At 35.8% G+C, this 20074-nt stretch overlaps 1 protein-coding gene across 2 annotated transcripts; it reads left to right on the top strand.

Annotated features, from left to right (window-relative positions):
* Positions 1-8273: 8273 nt before the first annotated feature.
* On the top strand, positions 8274-17915 carry LOC134243247 (CTP synthase 1-like). 2 transcript variants are annotated; one of them, XM_062725481.1, is made up of 16 exons: positions 8274-8347; positions 10380-10579; positions 10798-10968; positions 11189-11289; positions 11553-11672; positions 11832-11915; positions 12214-12294; positions 12639-12793; positions 13219-13351; positions 13735-13823; positions 14101-14195; positions 15524-15630; positions 16634-16730; positions 16919-16974; positions 17144-17240; positions 17514-17914. In XM_062725481.1, exons 2-16 carry the CDS (start codon positions 10414-10416, stop codon positions 17780-17782), a joined length of 1821 nt encoding a protein of 606 aa, XP_062581465.1. In that variant the 5' UTR covers positions 8274-8347; positions 10380-10413; the 3' UTR covers positions 17783-17914. The 2 variants fall into 2 exon arrangements, with proteins under 2 accessions (XP_062581465.1, XP_062581466.1); XM_062725482.1 differs by having other exon boundaries at positions 8284-8328; positions 17514-17915.
* Positions 17916-20074: the final 2159 nt, after the last annotated feature.

Raw genomic sequence — 20074 nt, 5'->3', positions numbered from 1 at the left:
CGACAAAACTAAAACAAAATATATATCGATATGTTTCTTGTGTAAAAGTTAATACAATTATAAATATTCCTTTCTCAAGAAAAGTCGTGACGTATATTTCTGTTATTTGGATCGACCGTCCTGTTTGTCACACTATCATCTTCGTAAAATAATTTCTACATTTCTACAGTAGTAGCCCATTCATCTTTTGAAACATGACCATGATGTCCTGTATATGTCCAATAATTAAGGGTTTTCCTCTTCACTTTCGAGACTATCGAGTCGAGTTAACGTGTTTTGCTGTACAAAACAACATGCCAAGAACCCATTTTATACAGTGTCAATTATGTAACGATTGATGGATTCATGTAGAGTAAAATAAGGTTCCAAAACTATCAATGTGGATGTTGTAAAAAAAATTTCAAAACTTCCCCCCAAAATTCATTTTTTAATTCTTCATTTTCGACAAACGAGGAAAAAAATATTAATAAGAAGATCTTTACCATGTTTACATTTTGTTAGAATGGATTAAAAGTATGAGATGGATGTTGAAATCTCGCAAAAAGCGATTGAGAAGTAATATGTATTGTTAGGTCTATCTTTTTTTGGATTTTATAGATTAATTTTTACTGGTTTTATAGCTAGTGGGTCGTAAGCAATATTGCTTAAATTAACATAGCACATCTTTTTGGGGATCACAGTGATGCATATGTTTGTTTAACACGCGCATGTTGATCAATCTAAGAATTCTGTCTAAGATTGTGCCAAATATAAAGGGAGAGAATAATCTGAGTTGATAATGGAATAAGAATAATTGTTACTTACATATTTGCGATGATACTGCTGCTACACCATCATCAACGTCCTTAGTCGAGGTCATCCCTCATTGTGTATTTCGACCCCCAGCTCGGTACATTCTCAAGATCGGAGGTCCGCAGTGATGATCAGTTACTGCATATTGGTGGTGCATGTGTATTCAGCTACTGGTCTCTCTCTATATCTAAACCCAAAATGATGATCTCTCTGCTGCTTGGGCCATTCTTTGGACTACTGTTCTCCTGCTTCTCCCTGTCACCCCTAGTCCAGAAAACATCCTCCTAACTGACTGTGCCGAGAAGCCTTTACATCCAACCTCTGCTGCATAGTTCCAGGTCTGCCATCCTTTCTCTCTACATTCTGCCAGCAATTAATGGGTTATAGTTTGCCTTCGTCTTATCGTGGGCTTAATTGCATCTTTCTTCTCAAGGAACCGTCAGATCTATGACAATGATCTTTGTACTTGATGACCACAGTGCCATATCAGGCCTGAGATAAGTTGGAATTATCGTTCGGAATACGAGTTTCTGACCTAAATCTACAGCCAGCTTCCAATCGTCTGCCTGGTTAAGTATTCCGGATGTCTTCTCTATTTTGTTGTTTCACCTTCTTTTACAAAGCAAATCTGTGTATGTTTCAATATTGTCTGTTTGCTTTTATTATTCCGCTATAGGGTCTACCATCTCTTTTAGAACCTTATTATGACACCATGTGTGTTTCCTGTGATAATACCACCTGGTAGGAGGATAGAATGTGTTATAGGGTTCCTCGTTTTCCGCAAAGGAAGCACTATGTTGTTTCTGTGAGTTTCCATCTGTGGCGATTGGCTGGTGTTGGTGGACGATCTGAGCGTAGTAGGATTTGTAGTCGAAAATGCGGGTATTTCCGAATGTCTGCCCACGATAGTCTACGTCCCCTGGACTTCCATCTCCACTGCCTTAGCGTGTCTGTTTTTTCCTCTCTGGCTCTGGCCTCTTTCCGCACCATGCAATATCTCTGCGTTTTGTCAGCCTTCTTCAAAAAGCTGCTTTTGGATGTCCCTAGACCTTGCCTTCCCACCGACACCGTTCCTACAAATTCTGTGTGTCTCAATCTGCTCTCTGCCTCTTTTACTGCCTTTGTTTCCACCCTGTCCTTACTTCTACTCAAAATAATCGGATCTTATCAATTCTTGAGCCTTTAAAGCCATGACAAGCTTCTACTAATGATGTCACATGAAGTTGTTATGTTTGGATGATGTGCTATACAAGGCGATTGATGTAAAGCTTAGAGGTACATCAAACCATTTCCTGAGTTGTTTATTGATGATTCTCACCAATTTCTCCATTGTTGATATCTCGTACAGCATTAATGGCCAGGCTAAGCCTGTTAAGAGGCCACGTTGGTAAATCCATGCCTTGAATTTCCCTGGGAATCCTGTCTGGTGTATGTTCCTCGTCCCTTCTCTTACTTGTTATTCTATTTTTGAATGTTGGCTTTATCTCCATGTGTTTTGTCACACCATATTTACCTATCTAAGCACTTTATACGGTTTCCGATGATAGATGGAATATTCTCCCCCTGGATAGTTAGCTCCAACTTCTTTGTAACTCTCCCTTTCTTTAATATCAAGGATATCTTGACTGCTTAGGTTAAAAGGTCATTCTTGAATTCGATGTTGTTTCTTCTAAAGCCTTTTGTATCCACTTTGCTTGGATATGGATAGATGTACGTTGTAAGATCATCTACGAACCCCTTGTTTGGTGGTTGCCTGATGTTGCTTGATGTCTTGGGACCTCTGGTTTCTCTCTCTCTCTGACCTTGATGAATATATTCATACCCATTACAAACAGGATCACTGTGATGGTACAAACTGTCACGATTCCCTTCTGCAGTTTCTGCCAAGATGTTGTGTAGCTGGCCGTTGTGAAGCATACGTGCATCCAACTAAAGTAACTCTTAATCACCATCCGAAAGTGTTTTTGGTATATGGTAGTGATCAAAGACCTCCTCTATGAGCGCATGTGAGATTGTTCCGTATGCATTTGCTAAATCTAACCAAACAACCGTGAGATCTTTCTTGTTGACGTTTGCTTCATAGATTAGTTGTGTTATGGTGCTAGTATGTTCAATACATCCAGAAAACCCACATACTCCTCCTTTCTGTACTGATGCATCCACATACTGATTCTTGGACATGTAAGCTGTCAACCTTTTCGCCAGCACTGAGAAGATTTTCCCTTCCACGTTAAGCAACGATATTGTCCGGAACTGACTCATTTCTTCAGAGTTGTCCTCCTTTGGTATAAAGCACTCCTCAGCCTTCTGCCAACAAGCTGTAATCTTCCCTTTGCTCCATACCACTCGTAATAGCTTCCATAGGTCTCTAAGAATCTTTGGACATCTCTTATAGACTTTATATGGGATACTGTTGGGAACTGGTGCTGATGGTGTTACAGCTTTCTTAAAAATATCTTGCATTTCTTTCAATGATGGTTCCTTTTCATTCATTGGCTCCTCTGGTTCTGGTAGCTCTTCTATTCGATCACATAAGATATTATAAGATGTTTATTAGGTACTTACAGGCCGTTGCCCACTGTACATATATAGGCATCATATACATGTATGACATAAACATTTAATACAAAGTGCATAGCATGAAAATTCAAAAGACAAAACAAAAAAAAAACCCAAAACAGGAATAATACTATGTCGCGATACCACAGTTCATCATAGATCATAGGGTTAACATTTGTTGTCTCGTAAACAAACCTTTTTTTAATAAAAACAGCTGTACATGTACGTTTGAGAACATTTTTGTCTTTGCTATTAAAAAGCTGATCAATACATACTGATACATCTCTTCCTTGTGATGGACAATATTGCGACAAAAAATTTCTTCTCAAATCTCCCAACATCGGACAATAAAAAAGAAAATGTATTTCATTTTCAGTTTGTCTCAGGTTACATAGTTGACATAGTCTATCTACACAGTCAATGCCCTCAAATCTACCCTTTTCAATACGTAGTTTATGTAAAGAAGCTAATACCTGTTTTAGGGGGTAGCTTAGAAAGGAGAGGTAGCTCTCACATGCAAGCTGTTTTTTGAACATAGTATAGAACGCACATTTTGGCGAATCTGTTAATTGTGAATTCCAGTCTTGTAGAGCACAGACTGACAGCCGTTGTTTTAATTCTGACAGAAAAGCCTTTGGATCTCCAGGTCCACCTCTTAGCCAAACATCCCCGAAGCCGTAAAGATTTAAAACTGATTTCAATTTAGATACCCAGTTTGGTGTTAAACGGTTACTGCACAAATCCAAATTGCAAAGCATCTGAAAACACTGCCTTGGATATCTTGAAGTTTCCATTTCTTGTAATTTTAACCAGTATTTCACTGGTTTCATCATGTAAGTCACACACAGTGGATGTCTTCCACATTCTCCTTTGGCCATTATATTGGTGGCTTTTCTGTTTATTCCCAATATCCACTTGCAGAAGTTGTTCTGTACAGCTTCAATCTCTTCGATAACATCTGTTCCCCAGACTTCTGCCCCGTATGTTAGGACCGGAACAATAATACTATCAAAAAGTTTGAAACACACACTAAGTTCACGGTTATTCAAATTGTTCAAGGTGTGCTTCAATATATTTAACGCTTTTCGTGCCTGTAGTGCCAGTAACTTGCAGCATTGGGACCATTTCAGTCTATAAGGGAATGTGATACCAAGATACTTGTAGTAGGATTCCACTTCTCAAGGTTGTCCGTTAAACACCCATTTTTCTGTACCTGCAGCTGCTCCGCCTCTCTTGATAACCAATACTTTTGATTTGTCCATATTTACTGTTAAGTTCCATTTTGAGCAAAACTTTTCAAGTATATTCAGTTTTCTCTGTAGGCCGTTAACTGTATCTGATATCATAAGAAGGTCGTCAGCAAACAGGAGGGCAATTATGCCCAATATTTGGTCTGTAATGTATATTCCTTGACACTGCGACTCACGTAGCATCTCTATGAATTCATTTATGTACATCGAAAATAGCCATGGGCTTAATATACAACCTTGACGAACACCAACATTACATGTAAAATATTCAGTGGTTTTGTTTCCAATCTTAACGCAGCTCAATACACGCTGATAAATCGACTGTAATGTTGTAATCATCTTTCCATGTACACCTTTATTGATAAGACAATAAAATAATTTTTTACGGTCGATGGAGTCAAATGCTTTTGAGAAGTCGATAAAAGCACAATACACCTTCCCACGTTTTTTAGCTCACCTGAGCCGAAGGCTCAAGTGAGCTTTTCTGATCAAAATTTGTCCGTTGTCTGTCGTCGTTGTTGTCGTCGTAAACTTCACATTTTCATCTTCTTCTCAAGAACCACTGGGCCAATTTCAACCAAACTTGGCACAAAGTATCCTTGGGTAAAGGGGATTCAAGTTAGTTTAAATAAAGGGCCACGCCCTTTTCAAAGGGGAGATAATTATGAAATAGTGAAAAAATTAATGGCATTTTAAAAAAATCTTCTTCTCAAGAACCACTGGGCCAGGAAAGATGAAACTCATGTGGAATCATCCTCAGGTAGTGTAGATTCAAGTTTGTTCAAATCATGACCCCCGGGGGTAGGGTGGGGCCAAAATGGCCGATCATTTAAATAGGAATATATAGGAATTTTTTTAAAAAAATCTTCTTCTCAAGAACCACTGGGCCAGGAAAGATGAAACTCATGTGGAATCATCTTCAGGTGGTGTAGATTCAAATTTGTTCAAATCATGACCCCCTGGGGTAGGGTGGGGCCAAAATGGCTGATTAAAGTTTTACATAGGAATATATAGAATTTTTTTTTTTAATCTTCTTCTCAAGAACCATTAAGACAGGGAAGATAAAACTCATGTGAAATCATCCCCAGTTAGTATAGATTGATTTTTTTTAAATTTTTTTTTTACCCCCGGGGGTAGGGTGGGGCCAAAATGGCTGATCAAAGTTTTACATAGGAAAATACAGGAAAAATCTTTAAAAATCTTCTTCTCAAGAACCACTGGGCCAGGAAAGACGAAACTAATGTGGAATCATCTTCAGGTGGTGTAGATTCAAGTATGTTCAAATCATGACCCCGGGGGTAGGGTGGGGCCAAAATGGCCGATCAAAGTTTTTCATAAGAATATATAGGAAAATCTTTTAAAATCTCCTTCTCAAGTACTTCAAAGCCATGATTAGTGATATTTATATGAAATCCTCCTCAGGTAGTGTAGATTCTAGTTTGTTCAAATCATGACCCCTAGGGAGTTAAGATTTAAGCCCCCCCCCCCCCTTCCAAACTCAGTAAACTTTCATTTTTGATCTGATATTTGCTTTTTCCTAGCCGGTGTGCTCAGGTGAGCGCTGTGGCCCCTGGGCCTCTTGTTTGTGATGTATTTCTGCACTATAGATTGTAGCTTCCTTAGGTCTCTAAGAATCTTTGGACATCTCTTATAGACTTTATATTGGATACTGTTGGGAACTGGTGCTGACGGTGTTATAGCTTTCTTAAAAAATATCTTGCATTTCTTTCAATGATGGTTCCTTTTCATTCATTGGCTCCTCTGGTTCTGGTAGCTCTTCTATTCGATCACATGATCCTAAGCATTTCCACTGTGTTTCTTTTAAGTAATTCTAAACCTCCTCCGTAGAGCTCTTAGGTGCCCCTGACTTTGCACCTTCAAGGGTTGATTTTGTAAAATCTGTATAGGTCTGCTATAAACTTTCCCCTCTTCTTCCTTCTCTCTTGTCTGGCTTTCCTTATTCTCTCTGCTCTCTGAAGATTGTTCTCTTTTAGAGTTGCTTTTAACTCGCTGAGCCCTTTTTTCTGATCTTCATTTTCTGTTTTTTACTGTTTTGTATCTCATGCTCGCGTCTGTTTAGTTTTCCTTTTGGTTCCTCCCTATGCTTTCTCTCTTTGGTTCCAAAGCCTATATATAATACACTATCGTTACGTAGTCAATGATGTTATCTTCCTCTGCGCATCACCTACCAATGTGCTATGTAGGATTTTGTCTAGGTCATTGTCAAATGATTCCCAGCTTTTGTCGTCAGTTGATAGCCACTGTAATGCTGGTTTCCTATTGTCATTAGAAGGTTCTGGGGTTATCGTGTGTCCGCTTTTCTTGTCTGGTTCTGGTTCCATGCTGATCCGAATAGCATCAGTTGGTAAAATGTCCTCAGTACTGCTGTGTTCATTCTGACTGTGGTCCTTTTCCCTTGTCTGACCTTAGCGTCCTTCTGTTGCTTCTCATGTCTATACATCTAGCATAATAACTTCTTGTTAATTCTGTCGGTATTCTTGTTAATGTCTGTTGGACCAGCAGAATCGTTGTCGATCGTTGAATCCATGCTGGGTCTTTCATTCCAGTCTTCCCTGGATGCCACCTGTCTCACCAGGCGTCACCATTCTATTACTGGTTGTCATGCAGCCAGTCTTTCATAGATGTCACTGATTGTCAAGTTGAATTGATTGATTGATTGTATGTTGTTTAACGTCCCTCTCGAGAATGGAAAAGTTACTTACATACAGCTGTCATGATACTGTTGCTAAACCATCAACGTCTCCAGGTCATCCCTCAGTAATAAGTACATTAAAAGATATGCTTTGGTTCCAAACCACACTTAGACAAACTTAGCTTGCAAGAATATTGTTCTTGTTTGTCGGACTCATTATTATATTTTAGAACCTTTAATAAGTGCATGATAAACCTAAAATTAATAGATGTGTATGGAAAAACTTTGTCTAAAACTCTACATCTGGAAATCTTATTATATATTAATAAATCACTTTCTTAGGTTCTTAACTAGCTATAGGATCAATTTTTAAACCGATGCACGAAAATGGAAGACAAGTTGATGTTACACGGATTTCAGCAATCTTGTTTATAATGCAGCTTTTCGCGAATCCCATGCATGTCATTGTATTGACTTTGTTAGAAACTTTGCTTAATAACTTACCACTGGGTCGTACCTTAATATATATATTTCATGACAGGCACTAGAACTTTGTTTTAATATTAAATTTGATAAGGGAATACCTGATGAATGCATGGCGGGTGTGACGGGGGGGGGGGGGGGGCAAAAGACGCTTACTCCCTCTGAGCAGTTGATCCTATTTCTGGAATTTCATCAGACCTAGCTATTCACAGAATTGTGTTCGTTTTCTATTCTTTTTAAAAATTTTTTTTGCATCTATCACTGTTTATTATCTTCATTTTTTCATCTTAATTTATTTGCGGACAGATCAATTATATGTGATTTTGGTGCAATAAGTTTGCCATAATTTTGGTATTACAAAAATTGCTAAAAGTTCTTTCGGGTTTTTTATTAGCCATCCTGATTAACTTCACTTGACGAATATTACTGTTCATAATATCGTGAGCATCAGCTGTGTCTGGTGTGGAGAAAGAGAGAAGAGATCGGGATCGATATTTCTTACAGTTGCATATTATCGGAAATACTCGGGGTTTTTCCTTGAAAGAGGTTGTGTTGAATTGTATTGAAAACAATTTTTGGCGGCTGTTGAAGGTTAAAGACTTAGATCTGAGTATATATTGCATTTATTTTATGAAACTTTGTTTATAATTGTTTCACCGTTGTTGTAAAGATAATATAGCTTTACATCAATTGTAAATCATGTGTATTTAAGTAGTTCATTGTTGAGCAATATCTGACAAGACCACGTGTTTTTAATAATCAATATACCAGCTGATTATTTTTGTGCATCTGTAATACCAAATCAGATTCGTTTATGGACTTCTGTTTTCTAAATGCTTTTAATGTACCTTGTCCTTGTAAAAACAAATTGAATTAAATTGCTTTTTTGAGGAAGTTATTTGTGAACCACATTATAAGCATGTCACAGTTGACTGACAGCACATGCTCTACATCAACACGTACGTGCTAATCTCATAAAGCCTGTTTAAAAACGGTAGATAAGTAACCCACTGTATAAAACTATGAACATTATTGAAAAATGGGGGATTGAAATCCTTGACCAGCTGTTGACTAGGGGATTGAAATCCAGTTATCCTTTATTACAATTTGTATGCGAGTGTATAACAAAGAATGTTTTTGGCACAGGGGACGGTAACATACTATTTTTGATTTTACGTAATCACTATATATATATACAAAAAAAAGGAAAGGGAAACAACGTCAGCCCGAATTTACACAGGGTCGATCTTGGAAATATTTCGTATTTCATAGAAAAAAGAATGTAGCCAATTAAATTATAACTAGAAATCATACTACAATAAATATTCTTTAATAAAACAGAAACCTCATTACTTTTTATAGCGTTTAAGTTGGGTAATACTAACTCGATATCCCGTTGTGCGAGTCGACGTACTTTAAGTCGTCCACTAAAACGAGGCAAAATTCGCATATTTTCTCCAGTTTTGAAGTCTTTCCGGAGATGGAAAACACAAAGTAAAGATCCAGCATTCACGAAAATCATCTTTTTCTTTTGTTTATTGCAATTAAAAGGTACAACATCTCCGATTTGAATAAATACGGTAGCTTTTTTCGTTCACAGAGAGGCTCGAGCCTAGAACAGACGACATTTTGGAAAAACCCATGATTGGTAAAAGGCGTAGCGTGATTGGTCAGATCTGTTCCAGAAAAGCACCATTGACCAATCACATCTCGCGTTAAATATTGGAGCTATGTTTTAGCGAATTTAGTGGACGACTTAAACTACATCACTTGTATGACTGGATATCGGATCTGCAAAACACAACTTACACGATTCTTAAATGACCACGATGGTATTTTTATTAAAGAGTGATTATTACTGAATGATCCCCGACGTTATTTCACTAACTGCAAGGTATTTTATTGAAAACACGAGTCATTTCTGAGATCGACCCTGTGTAAATTCGAGCTGACGTTGTTTCCCTTTCTCTTTTTGTATACATATAGTGATTACGTAAAAGCAAATACAGTATGTTACAGGCCCCTGTGGTTTTTGGTAGGTGACATATCAGTCTGAGTCATATTCTCATACTTAAGGCCAAGCTTAAAAAATTCTTTGTTTGCAGTTGCCGACCTATAATTTTTAGAGTGGGTCGGTAGGCAGGTATGGTTTTTTTTTTTTTTTTTTTTTTTTTTTTTATACAGATTTTAGTTATAAAGTTTTTGTTGGATTACAAGCCTTAGATTTTCAAAGGGTTATTTTATGTAAATAAAGGTCACCTTATTTTATGCCACTTATCGACAGAAACTAAAATTTAACAAATTAAAAATTCAACAAGTTTCAACATCCTTAAAATTTGAAACTTCCAAAATAATTTCTCAAATAACGGCTCAAAAAAAGTTTGTGTCGGGTGCAGTTTTAGTGGGTCGGTCGGCAACTGCAAACAAACCATTTTTTATTTTAGGCCTAATTTTAAAGCTATTGCTTTGTTCTTCTACGTTCATGTGTATTTTTGTAAAATTGTAAATCTTTGTAAATATTGTATGATTTTTGATATTTTATGTATGGGAGAGGACTATCTAAGTTTTTGGAACTTGTGTTCAATGCCTTTGACATGTTGTCAATAAAATATGTTCAGAACAAAAAAAACTTAATTTTTCAGAACTCTGGCTTCCATCGTAAAAAGCTTTACAGCCATGAAGTATGTGTTAGTGTCGGGCGGGGTGATCAGTGGAATTGGTAAGGGGGTCATCGCCAGCAGTCTGGGTATGATCCTCAAGTCCTGTGGTATCAGGGTAACCTCCATCAAGATTGACCCCTACATCAACATAGACGCCGGAACATTCTCTCCTTATGAACATGGTTTGTTTTCCGCTCTAATCAAATTATTATCATGTTACCTTAAACAAATATTACATGCATGATTTTAAAAATAGCAATAAGAAAACAATATACCTGTATATGAACATTAAAAGCCTTGCTTTAACATATGTCCATGAGTTCATGCATCATGTGCATTAGAACAATACTGTGTAATTAATTAGGTATTTATGATTAATGCCTTGTTTTTAACATGCCAGGTGAAGTTTTTGTTCTGGATGATGGTGGAGAGGTTGACCTTGACCTTGGTAACTATGAGAGATTCCTAGATATTACTCTTCACCGTGACAACAACATCACCACAGGCAAAATTTACCAGCATGTTATAAATAGAGAGAGGAGGGGAGACTACTTAGGGAAAACTGTGCAAGGTAAATCTCTTTCACTTGGAAGCATTGTTGTGTGGATTGTAAAATAATAATTGGGAGGCATGCTGCCACATGGTTCAAGTATTTCTGTGGGTTATTTATTGGACTTTTGTTCACTTAGCACTCTTGTATTGAGATCCTTGCTAGAGTGTCTTGTTTTTCTTTAAAATATTAAAGAAGCCTTTTGTCATAATGATCACTACTGAATATGTTTATTTTGTAGTTGTCCCACACATTACTGATGCTGTCCAGGAGTGGGTAGAACGAGTTGCTAAGATACCAGTAGATGGGGATAATAAGACACCAGAAGTCTGTATCGTAGAGGTATAATAGACATTTTCCACCATTGACGCCATTGGCTTGTTTCTCTTTGTGAATGCCTACCTTGCAAACTTGTTAACTTTAATTTGTGATTTTCAACCAAAAACTAAGAATTTGGAGTTTATAATTCTTCATAAATTCAAAATGTATTGAAAAATTATTTCTTGATATCATGATTTAAGTTGGAAAAAAAAAATATTGTGTTTTTCTATTTTTCTTGTTATGTGTGACACTGAACACATAAGGTATGAATGACTTATTTCCAGCTGGGAGGGACTATAGGAGACATAGAGGGTATGCCATTCATTGAAGCGTTCCGCCAGTTCTTCCATTTCCGTGTCAAGCGGGAGGATTATTGCTGTGTACACGTCAGTCTTGTTCCCCAGGTACGGTATACAGAAGGAGTTAACATGGTCACAATCTTAATCTGGGAACAGATGTTTTGCATGTTCATTATAAATTTTAAATATAATCTAGCTGAAGAAAGTAAAAATGGTTTAGATTTGTTTCACTGTTATTTATGGAGATTGTTTTAATTTCTTCAGCCAGGAACTACAGGAGAACAAAAAACCAAACCAACCCAACAAAGTGTGAGAGAGCTGAGAGGTTTAGGTCTCTCCCCAGATTTAGTAAGTCAAATGTACAGTTTGATTATTTAGGTAAGCAGTGGCCAGTTGGTATACACTACCGAGGTAATCAAAATTGCAGATAATTGTGGCTTAATGTAATCCTGAATCAATTGTTATATTCTTGTGATGTCCACAGCAACATCTTATATATGGTATATTTGAGAATGGTCCAAGAAAAAAAATTTTTAGTGGACATGATATTTTGACACAGATGAAATATAATATAAAATGCTTATTCAAGTTTTTGGTCTTTCTGGTATTTATCATGCAAATGTTTTATTGTTAAGTATTCTTTTAGATTGTGTGTCGGTGTCAAAGTCCTGTGGCAGAAAGTGTTAAATCTAAAATCTCCCTGTTTTGTCATGTGGAACCCCAACAGGTATGTAAACAGTATCACCTGTAAAGTTATTAGAACCTGAACAGGTATGAAAGCTGTGCCACGTGTAATGTTATAAGAACCTCAAGAGGTATGATAAAACTCCAGTGTCTCCTGTAAAAGTATTCAGAACTCAACAATTATGATAAAGCTGTCACATGCATAGTTACTTACAAGATTCAGTATCTATAGCAAATAACTTTGCATCCCTGACATTCTCTCTCTTAACTGTTCAAAATTCATTCTAGCCTTATGGTTTCAGGAGTTGAATTAAATATCAAAGTTGTGTTGGTTTTTGTTAGATATTGTTTTTCCTTTATTTAGCATCATGAATACTTGTTTTGTAGGTATTTTCAATACATGATGTGTCATCTATATACCGAGTCCCCCTACTGCTCACAGAACAGGGTGTGTCTGAGTATCTCATGAAGCGGCTCCAGCTCAAGTACCCCTCCCCACACAATAATCGCTGGATGTTACGGTGGAAAGACCTCGCCAAAAGGTTGAGGCCTTAGAATTTTAAGCCCTATTAAAGATGAAAATTGAAGAATTTAACCCTAACCCTGTATTTATTGATAAACTATGGTTTTGCTAATTTTCATTGGGATCTAACTTTGTGGTTCTGGAAAAAAATAATTTCAATGATACATGTATGTGTATTTGTGGACAGCTGAATGTCAGAGTATAGAATAATTTATGGATAAGAAAAAATGTTTAATTTCTTGATCATGTAATGTTGCTATCTGGCTCAACCTTAAACATTGAAAATTGGTGTTAAAAAAACTTTTTGAAACCACTGCAAAAGTCAAAATGCTGTTTAAAACATACAGCAAAAGAAATTTAAATGTACAGCTTTTTAACAGAGGATTTCATTAGTAATAATCCTTTAATTGTGAATTATATTGAAGAATTCCATCATTGTTTCAGACATGATCAACTGTTGAGGGAGGTAACCATTGCTTTAGTGGGTAAATACACCCAGTTAGAAGATGCCTACGCTTCTGTCATCAAGGCTCTACAACACAGCGCTCTGTGTGTCAGCCACAGACTTAACCTCAGGGTAACTAAATAGGCCTGGGGGCCATAGAGTGAGACTGAGATCAAAAGTGAGCTCGTCTAAGTTTTATGACACCCAGGCCAGCTCATTCAAGTTTTTTATTGACTTTGAGCTTTACAACAATCATACAAGTGTATTTATGAATTTTTTTATGACACCCAGGCCAGCTCATTCAAGTTTTTTATTGACTTTGAGCTTTACAACATTCATACTAGTGTATTTATTAATTGTACAGAGAATAACATAAGCATGTAGAGGTTTTTAACTTCTATATATGATCTAATCTGGCTTCTAAAGTCTTTAACCAAAAACCTGTAGGCTTTTGTAAGTTACATTCAAAGTAATTTGCTATAATAGATGATAAAACAGTTACATTTTTGTTTCAGTATATAGAAGCAGCAGACCTGGAGATGGACATGCTGAAACAAAATCCCTCCAAGTACCACGAAGCCTGGCATCAACTGGTGTCTGCAGAGTACGTATAATACTCAGCACTGCATGATTATGACAGGCTTAATGTAGAAGTGTTAATAAGCTATGTTAAATCATTTACTCTCTGTAAGACATTGAAAAACTGAAGACCTTTTGAAAACCCTAAAATATTAATGGTTTGCATACAATTTTTCCTTTAAAAATGTACTAAAGTGGGGAAAATAATTGTAAAAAATGAGGTAAAAACAGTGTGATTGCGAATGACTTACAGGTATTTTTCTAGGGGTATTTTCATTGTAATATATTTTTGTCCTTGACAGTGGAATACTTGTGCCAGGTGGATTTGGAATCAGAGGGACAGAGGGGAAAATACTGGCAGCCAACTGGGCAAGAACAAAAAATATACCCTTCTTAGGTATGAATAAATTTTAATAAATTATTAATTGAATAATAAAAAAAAAAAAAACATTCAAGGAAGAATGATCCTTCATTTTAATGGTACTTGTCAGTAAAAATGGGAGTTCTGTAAGAGATCTATATAACTCAGAACAAATTTTTTGTTCATATATTCTTTGCTAGAGTAGTCTCCCTTTGCAGAGGACATCCTTTTAATGTATTGACATATAGGGTGAATTCACCATGCATCGGACACATACATGTACCTTGCATCGGACAACTTTAGACAATAAACTCTCTTTCAACTTAAGAGTTCCCTGTATTTATTTGTTTCTGTCTTGAAGCTGAAGACTTAAATTTTTTAATGATACCGATTGTTATTATCATGCTGTGATAAAAATACCCCGAGAATGGCCTTGGAGTTACGTCATATTTTACATCATCAAAGGGGAACAACCAGAAATTTATGATTTTGCGATTTCTAGAGTTATCGTTCTTATTTCGACTTCAACGGAACGAGGCAGACTTTGGTGAATAAAGTCAAAGATAAATAATTTTACATAAATTTTTAAGAAATTTCACTTCAATGTTCGTATAATTCTTTTAAGAGCTGGTTTTAACTAGTATGTTCATTTCTCCGTACATCGGACACAAATTTACCATGCATCGGACACTTTCCGAAGCAAAGGTAAGCACTACCATTTTCATACAGAACCCAGCTGATAGCTGTTTTTTGCGGAAAAAGAAAATAAAAACTCTATATTTTCAGTCAAAATACAAGTTATCGATATATGACGCCTGGAATTTGACTCAATTTATTTCTACAAACCAGAGTACGATAAACCATGTAAAAAAGGCGCGAATTACCGTATTATAAGCATTTTAAGCATTTTTAAGGCAGAGTGAGGTCTCTTGAATCATTCTGCTTTTGTGCAACGATATCGTCAATTAAATTTAAATTGAGGGTTAATTCTTAGATAAAAGATAAAAATATATCCATATCAAGGATTTTAAAGCACTTTAATAAAGGTATGATATTTTTACGGTCAAAATACCGTCTGTCTGATCCATGGTAAGCAATGTCCGATCCATGGTGAATTTTGAGTTATTCCTAAAAATTCGATTTTTGAGGATATTTTCTAAATAAAGGGCATATAATTGTGTCCCAAATTGATATTTTGATCACAAACTAAATGTTAAACTCCATTTTGATAATTTTCCATCGGTAGCGATATCGCTAGAACTTGTTGAAGTACAAGGGTATCCGATGCATGGTGAATTCACCCTACAAGAAATATTTATATAGTACCACATCAGATGATATATTTATATCTTGGTTGTTTTCAGGAGTGTGCCTTGGGTTGCAGTGTGCTGTGATTGAGTTTGCTCGTAATGCACTCGGCTGGGAGGGGGCTCATTCCACAGAACTGGATCCTGCCACTAAATACCCTGTGGTCATTAGTTTACACTTTACACTGATTTAAGGGAGGGGCATCAAGCCCCCCCAGACAAAATCAGTGCACTTATATCTTGCTTAAAATAAGATACATGTATTTATGCCCCCCTTCGAAGAAGGGAGGGCATATTGCTTTGCTGTTGTCTGTCGGTCGGTCTGTCGGTCCACTTAGTTTCCGTTCATTTTCTTCACAACCATTGCACATACTGAAATGAAATGTAGTATGCAGATATATCAGATGAATATCTAGGCCAAGTTCTGTTTTGGGTACGATTGCGCCATTTTTGACAGAGTTATGCCCTTTGGACTTAGAAAAATTTCATTTATTTGCAGTTTCCGTTCATTTTCTTCGCAGAGGTAGAACATACTGAAATGAAATTTTGTATACAGAATTATAAGATAAATATCTGTAGGTCAAGTTTTGTTTTGGGTACTATAGCGCCATTTTTGACAGAGTTATGCCCCTTGGACTTAGAAAAATTCCAATTATATGCAGTTTCCAGTCATTTTCTTCGCAGAGGCTGCACATACTGAAATGAAATTTAGTATATAGATTTATCAGAAAAATGTCTAGGTCAAGTTGTGTTTTGGGTAGGATCTCACCATTTTTGACAGAGTTATGCCCTTTTGGACTTTGAAAAATTTCAATTTGGGGGAGGGGGGGGCATAAGTGTTTTACAAACATCTTTTGTTCATGTCTGTCATTTGTCTTGTAGAGGTTAAACTTTATACAGATATCGTACAAAATTTACATGCACCTTGAAGCATTGTTCTATAATACACATTCACAAAGCTTGTTACAATATTTACTTATTTCACGACTTTGTATTGAGATGTACACTCATAGATCATATTGTATGGAAAGACACTAGATTCTGTGACATTTTACACAATATATCATTACACATCAATCTTGTCGTATTAGTACATGTTAAGTATAACACTTTGTCTGCTTTGATTGAGGGTGGAGTTATTGGTCATTAAGATCATTTATACAACAGGTAATTGACATGCCAGAACACAATACAGGACAGATGGGCGGAACCATGAGACTAGGAAAACGCAAGACTCTCTTCAATGCCAAGACCTGTATAACAAGTAGGAGTTTCATCATTAAATTATGTTAATTTAACAGTGATTTGAAAAGGAAAGATTATAGGTAGCATTTTAAGGATATTTTCATATTTTGCTAAGTTTAAAAAAAAATGTTTTAAGCTTGACATTCTTTGTAATCTTCAAAGCATTTGATTGTATAAAAATTAGATACATGCATTTACTTGTTGCAGAAAAGTTGTATGGAAATAAAGAATATGTTGAAGAGAGACATAGACACAGATATGAGGTAAATATGTCATTATCATTGTGAAGACTTCATTTACAGATGTGACCGTTGGAAGGGAATGCTCAATCCTCCAATGCACCTAATCCCACCTCTGATGTTTTAGAGGCCCAGAAAAGATAATGAGTTGCTACAACATATGATAATAACCTTTTCCATTATTTTAATTCAGGTAAACCCTAAGTACATACAGACCTTTGAAGATGCTGGGATGAAGTTTGTTGGTCGCAGTGTGGATGGAGAGAGAATGGAAATTATGGAATTAGATGGTAACATTGTTTTCACATTCTTACTTTCTTACCTGCTTTCAGGTGTTTTACTTGAAATATATGTAAAATTGTTAAATATTGTTATAAATTCGTAAATTTGATATATGTAAAATATGTTTGTATTTAATCCTTTGACAAGTCAATGATGCAGTACATGTATTAAAAACAGCTGTTGTAATTTACCAGTATATCATTTTGTTCCCCATATAGTAATGTGCTACATACACTTACTGTAAGTTATGAGCTTTATTGTGAGTTACCTCCCATATACAGGTCACCAGTACTTTGTTGGGGTCCAGTATCACCCTGAGTATATTTCCCGCCCCATGAAGCCCTCTCCCCCATACCTTGGCCTCCTGCTGGCTGCCACGGGAAAGATGCAGGCGTACCGAACACGAGGGTACAGACTGTCCCCCCACTTATCCTACAGCGAGGGAAATGACTCGGAGGACGAGGAAATATCAGAAATTGTCAAGAATCTCAGTACAGAGGATGCATTCGAAGTCTCAGCCAATCAAACGAGCACCAGTGAACAATCTTAATCATGTGTGTCAATAGCCATATCACGATAGTTTCCAAGTAATAATTTACATTCCCTTCATTGTCCTGGCATTATTTATGCTGATGAGTCTATATCATGTTGTTATTAGGTTCTAAAAGAGTTTTTTTTATAATTTTATAATGTAAATCACCATAAGACATGTTTGAATTATACTCAATTCATTTAAGGGTAAATAGAATGTGATTAAAGCAGAATGCAGCTGTTATGTGAAAACTTTTAAGCACACTGTTTATGTGCAAGAATTTTCATATCAAATCAAAGAGGTGAAATTATAAAGTCTGCATACTAAATACATGTATATGAAAGGTCTGAAAAAATATAGATAGAACAACCTGAGCTGCCCCTAATGGTTTTCTAAAGGCATTACTGTATATTGTCATAATTGGTGCAAAGTGCTATTTTGTTTTGTTCTGTTTTAATTAGGTGTAGCATGCTTAATATTTATATTAGTCTTGGAACACATTATTTAGTATTTATGTCATATACATGTATACATGCATACTGACATATCACATTCGACTGGATCTGTTTTTCTACAGGAATAATATAGGAAATTGTAGGTTCAGATGATTTGGTATAAACACTGCACACGAGCTTTTGGCAAGTAATTTGTTGTACAGAGATTTATACCGTGAGCATTAGGTACAAACTTACTGTAATGTAGGTATATGTACATGTACTAGTTTTGAAATAAGCTTTTTGAAGTGCATTTATTTGGGCATTATTTTAAAGAGATTAAAAACATTTATTTGCACCATATATCAAAATTCTCATTTATAAATACTTAATATTCTCCAGAAATAAATTTTACATACATGTGGAATAAAAAAAAATACTGTTTAAAATGAAAAAAAAAATACAGTACAGTTCATATTCAAAATGCATTTAAATGTTTACGGGTAGTCAGACCTTTATGTCATATCAGGTTTTGTGCTTCATCATAATACTATCCAGGATTCTTCTGTATTGTCATATACATATAAATTTTTTGTTGGATTTATAGTGTGATGTACACCATTCATTTAAATGTTGTCATATACTTAATCTGACCGTCAATTTCAATTTCATATACCCGAGAAAATTATTATCAATAATTTCCTGAAAAGCACCATTTGGGAAATCAAATCACTGGCTTTTATATTTTCATATGCTTAAAATTCCATGCAAAAACTTTGGATGAACAGTCCAATTGGTAAGTCATGATCAATCGATTTGACGTCTTCAAATCATTTTGCATTATCAAGTTAAATAAATTTACAGTAGTCTGCAAATGCACATTGTTATATTCTTAGGCATCTCCACAAGAACTGTTTCCCTAGGCCTCCTACAAATATTATACATGTACATGTATTCATATATGTTCCTTTGAAGTGTACCTTTGTTTTATAATGGTATTTATTTGATAAAAATGTGCATTTATGTTCATTTGTAAATATTTGTTCACGTAGGTACTAGAAGGTTTAAAATATGCTGCACTTTTCAGAAGTCCTTGATGTTTGCAGATATTATTTTAATGTTTAAAAGAAAACACATTTTTATATTTTTTCTCTTCTGTTAAATGAGCTACTTAAAAGTAATGCCTTAACATAAGGGTTTTAATTTAAGTGAAACAAGCAAATTCAAGGAATTGTGGTCCCCCGCTTTCGGTGTCTTTGTGGGTGAGATGTCATTTTTAATGACATATTGTGTTTAATATGAACGCCCTATCATATATCATTTATTTAGAAATCATCACTGAACTCCAAGGTCAAGGTCAAAGGGTTAAAGTGTTTAGTATCTGATGAACAGTCTTCTCACAAGGATTACATAGGTGAAGTATGAAAGCCTAGCCCTTGATGTTTGCAGATATTATTTTAATGTTTAAAAGAAAACACATTTTTATATTTTTTCTCTTCTGTTTTTTGTGGTCCCCCGCTTTCGGTGTCTTTGTGGGTGATATACGAAAAAGTATTCTCCAAGGTCAACTTCAAAAGGTCAAAGTTGTTGATGTCAAATGAAAGGTCTTGTCACAAAGAATACATATGTGAAATATGAAAGTCCTAGTATCTACTGTTCAAAAGTTGTGGCAAAGGTCATAGTTTTTGAAAAGTAGGCCAAACTCCAAGGTCAAGGTGAAAGGGTCAAAGTTTTTGATATCCAATGAAAGGCCTTCACACAAGGATTACATATATGAAGTATGAAAGCCCTAGCCCGTACCGTTCAAAAGTTATAGTCAATGTTAAAGTTTTTTCATAAGTTCGGAAATCTCCAAGGTCAAGGTCATAAGGTCAAA

The sequence above is a fragment of the Saccostrea cucullata genome, unplaced genomic scaffold (genome assembly GCF_032062105.1).
Source record: "Saccostrea cucullata isolate Sc308-1 unplaced genomic scaffold, CSIRO_AGI_Scuc_v1 ctg251, whole genome shotgun sequence".
NCBI lineage: Eukaryota > Metazoa > Mollusca > Bivalvia > Ostreida > Ostreidae > Saccostrea > Saccostrea cuccullata.
The sequence above is the reverse complement of the archived record's forward strand: the minus strand, read 5'-3'. Positions and strand labels throughout refer to the sequence as shown.